Source organism: Rutidosis leptorrhynchoides, chromosome 4 (genome assembly GCF_046630445.1).
Source record: "Rutidosis leptorrhynchoides isolate AG116_Rl617_1_P2 chromosome 4, CSIRO_AGI_Rlap_v1, whole genome shotgun sequence".
In the NCBI taxonomy this organism is placed as follows: Eukaryota; Viridiplantae; Streptophyta; class Magnoliopsida; order Asterales; family Asteraceae; genus Rutidosis; species Rutidosis leptorrhynchoides.
The window spans coordinates 634,626,994-634,636,224 of NC_092336.1; the positions used below are offsets into that span (position 1 = coordinate 634,626,994).

A 9,231-nucleotide genomic window follows, 5' to 3' on the forward strand; every position below is an offset into this window, starting at 1 on the left:
TATTATCATTCATTTTAATATATTATTATGATCATTATTATTAGTACTACAAATAAAATGACTAGTTTTATCACTATTAAATTATTAATACTATTAGTAAGACTTTAATATATTTATCATTATTATTATTTTAAATAAAAGATATTTATATAAACATATATTTACTACATATATCATGACTATATTAATATTACATACTATTGTTTTTAAAACAAAATGTTATTATTATTTAAGTTAGATATAATATATAAATATATTTTAATATATATAAATTTTAATACATTATATATATATATATATATATATATATATATTAATTAAAGTACTCTAATAAGAATCTGACATCTAAATATAAATTAATTATTCAAAATATATAAAATATAAAATAATTATAATTAAACTACTTAATAACATATAAATTATTAAGATAACAAGTATATTAATATTAGTAGATAAACTTGTTTGAATATTATTACATGTTTTAATATATATAACTGATAACTGATATAGGTTCGTGAATCCGAGGCCAACCCTATATTTGTTCAATGTCGTTCTATGTATTTTTACTACAAAATCTATTAGGTGAGTTTCATTATTCCCCTTTTATATACATTTTGGGCTGAGAATACATGCAAATGCTTTATTAACTGTTTTACAATATTTATATGCGTGAGTTTCATTTGCCTTTTTATCCTTTATATTTTTGGGCTGAGAATACATGCGCAATTTTTTTAAATGATTTACAAAATAGACACAAGTACGTGAAACTACATTCTATGGTTGAATTATCGAAATCGAATATGCCCCCTTTTTATTAAGTCTGGTAATCTAAGAATTAGGGAACATACACCCTAATTGACGCGAACTCTAAAGATAGATCTATCGGGCCCAACAAGCCCCATCCAAAGTACCGGATGCTTTAGTATTTCGAAATTTATATCATGTCCGAAGGAGGATCCCGGAATGATGGGGATATTCTTATATGCATATTGTGAATGTCGGTTACCAGGTGTTCAATCCATATGAATGATATTTTTGTCTCTATGCATGGGACGTATGTTTATGAGAAATGGAAATATGAAATCTTGTGGTCTATTAAAATTATGAAATGATTATTTATGTTAAACTAATGAACTCACCAACCTTTTGGTTGACACTTTTAAGCATGTTTATTCTCAGGTGTGAAAGAAACCTTCCGCTGTGCATATGCTCACTTACATGGAGTCGTTTATGGCATATAGAAGTCAGATCATCGCTCTGGGATCAAAGGTTGAAGACTTCGTCCGGATGGATTAGGACGGGTCTTTACACACTTCTCATCTTACACTCCAGGTGACTATGGATTTGCTAGGATGGGTAATGACGGGTTATCAAATATTGTTGGTATTGGAGATGTTTGTTTGAAATTTGACACGGGAATGGAGTTAGTTTTGCATAATGTAAAACATGTTCCGGATATGAGACTTAATGTTATTTCAACAGGCATTCTTGATGATGATGGTTATTATAACGGTTTTGGTAATGGTATTTGGAAACTAACTCTTGGTTCTATGATAGTGGGAAGAGGCAAGAAAGACTCAAGATTATACATCACGCGTCCGAAGATCATCCAGAACATTGTTAACGCAGTGGACAATGTTGATTCTACTGAGTTGTGGCATAAAAGACTTGGCCACATGAGTGAAAAGGGGATGTCTATCTTGTTTAAGAAGAATGTGTTGTCGGGTGTTAGTGATATTAATTTGAGTAAGTGTTCTCATTGTTTGGCAGGTAAACAGACCAGAGTTACGTTTAAGAGTCATTCTCCTTTTCGAATGGAGAACATACTTGATCTAGTGCATTCAGATGTTTGTGGGCCTATGAAGACTAGGACACTTGGTGGATGTTTCTACTTTGTTACATTCATCGATGATCATTCCAGGAAGGTGTGGGTTTATACCTTAAAGTCAAAGGATCAAGTATATGAGAAGTTTAAGGAATTTCATGCACTAGTTGAAAGGCAAACGGGGAAGAAACTCAAGTGTATTCAGACTGATAATGGCGGTGAATACATTGGCAGATTTGATGCTTATTGTAAGGAGAATGGTATTCGGCATCAAAAGACTCCACCAAAGACGCCTCAGTTGAATGGCTTAGCAGAGAGGATGAACAGAACTTTGGTTGAGAGAGTTAGATGTTTGCTTTCACATGCAGGGTTGTCCGATTCCTTTTGGGGTGAGGCTTTAAATACGGCAGTTGTTATTATTAATCTAACCCCTTGTGTTTCTTTGCGTTTTGATGTTCCTAACAGGGTTTGGAGCGGCAAAGATGTTTCTTACCATCATTTACGAGTTTTTGGATGTAAAGCTTTTGTTCATGTTCCCAAAGATGAGAGGTCAAAGCTTGATATGAAGACTAAGCCATGTGTATTCCTCGGCTATGGTGAAGATGATTTTGGGTACAGGTTATATGATCCAGTTCAGAAGAAACTTATACGAAGCCGAGATGTTGTTTTTACAGAAGATCAGATGTTAAAAGATGTTGAGAAGACAGATTCAGTTCCTCAACCTAGTACTGATCTTGTTGATTTGGATCCAGTTACTCCACAACATGTTGGAGATGATGTTCAGAATGATGAACATGGTACTGATGTTGGTGATGCTCCGGAGCAGGTAGAGATTCCAGTACCAGATATTCCTTCATTTGTCCCACTTAGGCGGTCTACTCGAGACCGTCATCCTTCTGTTAGATATTCTGCTGATGAGTATGTATTACTCACTGATGGGGGAGAGCCAGAGTGTTATTCAGAAGCAATGAAAGATGAGCATAAGAAAGAGTGGGTTGAAGCTATGCAAGATGAGATGAATTCTTTGTATGAGAACAATACTTATGACCTGGTGAAGTTACCTAAAGGCAAAAGAGCTTTGAGAAACAAATGGGAATTCAAAGTGAAGACAGATGAGCTTACTTCACAACCAAGGTACAAAGCTAGGTTAGTCGTTAAAGGATTCAGCCAGAAAAAGGGTATTGATTTTGATGAGATTTTCTCACCGATTGTGAAGATGGGATCTATTCGAGTGGTTCTTGGGTTAGCTGCTAGTCTTGATCTTGAGGTTGAACAGATGGATGTCAAGACTGCTTTTCTTCACGGTGATTTGGATAAGGAAATCTACATGATGCAACCTGAAGGTTTTCGGGTTAAGGGTAAAGAAAATTATGTTTGTAGACTTCAGAAAAGTCTATATGGGTTGAAGCAAGCACCGAGACAGTGGTATAAGAAGTTTGAGTCGGTTATAGGAAAGCAAGGCTACCGAAAGACAACTTCAGATCACTGTATTTTCTTTCAGAGGTTTGGTGATGATGATTTTATCATATTGTTGTTATACGTTGATGATATGTTGATTGTTGGTAAAAATATTAAAAGAATTGCGCAGTTGAAGCGAGAATTGAGCAAGTCTTTTGCTATGAAAGACTTGGGGCAAGCAAAACAGATTCTTGGCATTCGGATTTCTAGAGATAGAGGTGCTAAGACGTTACATATCACAAGAGCAATACATTGAAAAGGTGCTTAGTAGATTCAACATGGAGAATGCTAAAGTGGTTAGTTCCCCTCTTACTAACAACTTTAAGCTAACAGATAGAGATTGCCCTTCTTCAAAGGAGGATGTTGAGGAGATGGATAAAGTTCCATATGCTTCAGCGGTTGGTAGCTTGATGTATACTATGGTGTGTACTAGGCCTGATATAGCTCATGCGGTAGGTGTTGTTAGTCGGTTTATGTCAAATCCGGGTAAGAAGCATTGGGAAGCGGTTAAATGGATTATGAGATACTTACGAGGTACTTCAAAGTTAGGTATCACATTCGGAAATGGAGAGCCGATGCTTGTTGGTTATACAGACTCAGATATGGCAGGAAACAAAGATAACATGAAATCCACTTCTGGATATTTGATGACTTTCGCAGGGGGAGCAGTTTCATGGCAATCAAGGTTACAAAAGTGTGTTGCATTGTCTACAACCGAGGCTGAGTATATGGCAGCAACAGAAGCGTGCAAAGAACTATTGTGGATGAAAAGGTTTCTACAAGACCTTGGGTTTAAGCAATCACGATATGTGGTTCTTTGTGATAATGAGAGTGCGATTCATTTGGCTAAAAATTCTATGTATCATAAGCGGACAAAACATATAGATGTGCGGTATCATTGGATTAGAGAACGTCTTGAAGATGGTTTGTTTGAACTTGATAAAGTTCATACCGATGATAATGGTTCCGACATGTTCACAAAGGCTTTAGCAAGTGAGAAGCTCAAGGTATGTTGCTCGATCGTCGGGATGGCGAACTCTTCCACATAATTGGAAAGGGGGAGATTTGTTGGGTTTATTATTTTGTTTCCATTTATGTGAAAGTAATGGCCCAAGCCCAACAAAAATAGGCCCAAATGCTTGTTGATTTGGTCAAGCATTCTAGGCATTTTGAACTCCAAGTGCAGATCCATTTTTCATTAAGAGAGAGATCAGAGAGTTTTAAGAAAAAGGGAGAAAACCCCAATTTCCGTTTTTAGCTACAGCAGTCCATAAAAGAGACGATCCCCGGAGATCCGACCGTTGAATCTTCTTCATTTTTGGGCTGTGTCCTCCTGACATCAGTGCCAACATTTTCAACCGTTGAATTCGTCTAAAGAGGTCTGTAACTCGTGATTTTGCTGCTGGAACAGAGAGCAGATTATTGGGTGACGAATTTCCTCTTTTGTCTTTAAATTGTTTCATATACTTGTTGATTATTGTTGTTCAAGAGTATGATGATGTTGTATGCCTCTAGTTGATCTAGAAAAGGATTATTGTATTGCTCTCTTTGTTGATGATAGTGGAATTTAAGTGGCTTACGAGTCCCGTGGTTTTTACTCTCGATTTTGAGGGGTTTTCCACGTAAAAAGTCTCGTGTGTATTGTGTGTGCTTATTTATTTCGTATTTACTGATTTGGGACAGAATTGAGATTGATTTGTGATGATTGTGGTATAGCTTGTTTGTTAGCATCCTCACGGGTTCATACGGGTCGGGAAAGTATTGGTCAAACGGGTTTATTTTCGCTTTGTAGATTGCCCGTTGTGACTATTTTCCCATCACTAATAACTATATGTTTGATAAAAAGAAAGATCTAATACACATCATATGAAGCTTTTGAACAGTAAGTCTCCAAAAATTTTGAATTAGTAGTTATTAGTTTCCTTACAAACTTTTGTATTGCATCAACATTTTATGCATTTACACAACTAAGCACAAGGATGATATATGTGTTCTGTTCACCTAAATCCTGCAATACCAAAGACTCAGTTACTTTCTTTTATCGTTAATGATCTTCGCTATCACCATTCTTTTACTGTCCAAGTGAAAACTTGCATCCCTCTATTGCATCTTTGATCGATAGAAACACACGTTCTTTCCCAATTTTGTCTATGAAATTCGTAACAAGCAACTTTTCCATAACCTCCAGCCTTGGGTTTACTATAACAACCTGTATTCAAAATCAAATTACTACACTTACTAAAAACTCGATTATGTAATCAGGAAAAATAGTGTGAATATAACTCTATGTTACCTTGATTTCTTGAACTTCTAAACATCTACGAATTTCAACTAGAGTTTCGACACCGGTTATGTCAATAGATGTAACACCTGTATATGAAAATGTTGCATATATTATTATGCTAAACATGGAACATGTAATAGTATGACATGGTACTAGTACATTTGAAAGTCAACTAGTAAATTTTGTAGGTCCCATAAGAGGATTAAGACAGATTTTAAGTTTCAAACATATGAACTTATGTAATGGGTTATGGGTAAAGATATAACTATAGATCTTACCTCCTAAATCTAATAAAACATACTCAATATCTTCTCCTTCAGAATCTTTATTGGCCTTTTCATCTCTAACCCATCTTAGAATCCTTCAAAAACATAAAAAAAATAAAAAAAAAGGTTAAGATTATACTGTTATATTCAAAACTTCATGTTATGCAACAGAATGTATACCAAGATTTTATACCTTTCTCTAAGGTAACCAGAATTCGCAAAGTAAATTGGAGAACCAAGTTGCAAAATTAGAGTTTTAGGAATGTTGATGGCACCGGGATATTGTTCTATATCATGATACAAACCGGTGTCTGCTATGTTGCCAAGCTTTGAACTTGCAGGTCTAGCCACATACAGAAGGGCTCTAATCAGAGCTAAACCCACCTACAGACAAAGAACGAACATTCTATATATATATATAAATGTATATATGTATATAGGTAGCAAAAGAATATTAATTAATGAAAGGTAATATACCGACAACATGAGGCCAACGTCCATGCTAATGAAAGCAACACCAAGGAAAGCAGCCAAGCAAATAACGCAATCAAACTTGTCGGTTTTGTATAAATGGTAAACTTTATCATAATCGATAAGACCAAGCATTGCTGACATGATAATGGCCGAAAGAGCAACAAGTGGAGTATAGCTAAAGAGTGGTGCCAAGAAGAACAATGTTAACATCATACATATTGCCATCACTACATTAGACATTTGTGTTTTACACCCCGCGTTGTAATTCACCGCTGTTTTCGAAAATGGCCCTACATTAAATTAATAAGTAACATTGTTATACTTGATGAAAATGTAAACAAATTTAGTTCCTTATTATTCTAAAAAATCACCAAAGAAGAAAGAACCTGTAGTTAAGTAGCAAGAGGTCAAAGATCCAACAATGTTCATGAGACCGAAAGCTACCATTTCTTTATTACCATCAATTTGTTGATTTACCATCAATGCGAAACTTCTTCCAATTGCTATTCCTTCCTACAAAATGACAAATTTTATGACAAATAAGAATAATGTAATGATCGTGATTATATGGTCAACAACGCTAGCACATTTCAAAAACGCAGACTTTAACTTATATGTATATTGAAATATTCTTTTCGATAAGTGTGTAATTACCGCAAGAGCGATGAGGGCTGTAATGACTCCTGCTTCAATAGGTGCTGATATATATTTGGGGTTAAAATCCAAATTCTTTAGAGAGGGAGGATTAATTCCTTTTTTCAACGGACCCACCTGTATACAAATTCAGTTCAGGTACAATTATCAGTTACATATGGGAAACTAAGTTTCATATCCCCACAAATGCAAAATTAGCAAGCAAAAACTTACAATTGTGATGCCATATTTCTCCGCCTTAAATGCGTAAGCAAAGACGCATCCAATTGCGACAACAAACATTGGAGCTATTGCAGACACCCAAAATAGTTTCGGTTTCTTTTGCTTCTGCATAGCCATTGTACATTCATATACATTAACTTTTAACGTATGCATATATTATAATATAATAACAGAACACATATGAATGACAATGATGTATTTTTTTCATGTATATCTCAGATAGGAACATTCCATCTTATTTGTTACTGTATCATATTATATCATATTTCAGATTGATACATATTTTAAGCCACATGTGATGCAAATTTAGGGACGAAAAAACATCATGTAACAGAGTCTAGCGAGATATTTGAAAGTCACGTACCACCATCTTTGCGCAGTGCAGAAAAACTAAGAAGAAAACGCCCACAAGCGTGCATTCCCACCTTATCTGTAAAACCAAGAACTGATTTAGAAAACTGCATTCAATTAATTATGAAAGTTGTGTCCAGTAAACTTGGTGTATTTTTAATTCATAAGCAGGGCACTTGTGGGTCCTAAGTCTTTAACTCTAATTTAGTCTACTTAAATAAATATATCTTAAAGTGGTTTTAATGTATACCTCATGTTTATGCTTAAAGATAGCAGTTGTAACAGACACAACATCAGTATGTGTAGTAAAATGCTTTAATCCAAAAATGCCTTTCAGTTGTTGAAGGCAAATGATTGTTGCTGTCCCTCCCATAAAGCCAGTGATCGTAGAATGTGACAAGAAATCAACTAAAATCCCTAGCCTGCAGTTTACAATTGTAACATATAAGTTAGTATAGTTATAAACTCATACATTATCATATATAAATTGAGTTTTGTGCGTCACAATCAGTTCACCTGAAAATACCAAGAATCAACTGAATTACACCAGATATGAGTGTAGCAGTGAAGATTAAATTAAGATAGAGTTGTGGATCATCGGCTTCGTGCACTTTCTTTTCAATAGCTTCAGCTATGATCAACGAACTTGAAGCGACTGTTCCCACAGCCAAATGCTTTGAGTTGCCAAAAATTGCATAAATTAGAGGCGGAACAAAGCTCGAATCTGCATGTTAAATGATCTTGTCATTGTTGTTACTATTCGTCAAAAAGAAACAAATTTCATGACATACAACAAAACAAATCCTTCCGAATTGAGCATAAATTTTTTTCCTTAATATCTTTTCGACCCGACCTTCCTAGATAATTACTCTATTAAGTATAAATAAATAAAAAGTGCTACTCCGTATTAATCATAATAAAAACAATGAATGATCCACATATTAAAAATGATCTACAAGACGGTCATGAATTCCTGAATACTACACGTAACATTACAGGAGAATAATAATAATAAGGATTTTTCTAAACATAACCCTTATGTTGTAGTTAATATATAATATTAAAGGTGTTGGACATAACAGACTAACACCTATACAATATTTTTAAGCTTCTTAACGACAACATGTTTAGCAATATCCTAGTAATAAAAACAAATGAAACTTACATAAACCGATAATGGGAGGAATATTAGCGAGTTTGGCATAACTAATGCCTTGAGGAATGGCAAGGCTAGCAATGGTGATCCCAGCCAAAAGATCATACATGAAAACCTTGCTACTATAAGTCGGAAGCCATTGAAACACCGGTACAAAATATTGTACGGCTTTTTTAGCCTTAACAGAAAATGTCTTCCCTTTAAAGTCATGAAACGGGTCATCGGGGAATAAAGTTTCCTTCAAATCCGATTTGAATGCCACCGAAAAACTCCGTGGGGGCGCAAAGTTCACCTTTCCGGCAGCATCAGTTTCACCTTTCACCGGCTCCATTGGAATCATATAATTCTATAAATAAATAGATAAATAGAAAATAGTAAAAATAAAGAAAGAAGTTAGTTAGTTAATCGTTATGTGTGTGTGATAAATGTGGAAAATGGTATTAGAAAGTGAGGTTGGGATGGCGTATTTATAGAAGGTTAGGTAAAAAGTCTAAAAATGAGAGATAAAAACGTAATTTTATATCAAGTATATGTGAGTAGT

General features: G+C 34.8%; 1 protein-coding gene across 1 annotated transcript; it reads right to left on the reverse strand.

Annotated features, from left to right (window-relative positions):
* Positions 1-5,354: 5,354 nt before the first annotated feature.
* LOC139843139 (probable sulfate transporter 3.5) lies at positions 5,355-9,021 on the reverse strand. Its single transcript, XM_071833210.1, has 12 exons — positions 8,700-9,021; positions 8,051-8,258; positions 7,785-7,956; positions 7,548-7,613; positions 7,175-7,288; positions 6,962-7,078; positions 6,694-6,820; positions 6,311-6,597; positions 6,027-6,217; positions 5,846-5,928; positions 5,577-5,653; positions 5,355-5,492 (listed from the first exon to the last, which is right to left on the reverse strand). Exons 1-12 carry the CDS (start codon positions 9,019-9,021, stop codon positions 5,355-5,357), a joined length of 1,902 nt encoding a protein of 633 aa, XP_071689311.1.
* Between the last annotated feature and the right edge of the window lie 210 nt (positions 9,022-9,231).

Bases quoted from the DNA above. Each gene is read 5' to 3' on its own strand.
- LOC139843139 (XM_071833210.1), bottom strand. From the start codon at position 9,021: ATGGAGCCGGTGAAAGGTGAAACTGATGCTGCCGGAAAGGTGAACTTT. The intron at 7,614-7,784 runs GTATACATTAAA...TTGGTTTTACAG, and splicing joins TCTTTAAGCATAAACATGAG to ATAAGGTGGGAATGCACGCT. The intron at 7,289-7,547 runs GTACGTGACTTT...ATGGCTATGCAG, and splicing joins TGCACTGCGCAAAGATGGTG to AAGCAAAAGAAACCGAAACT.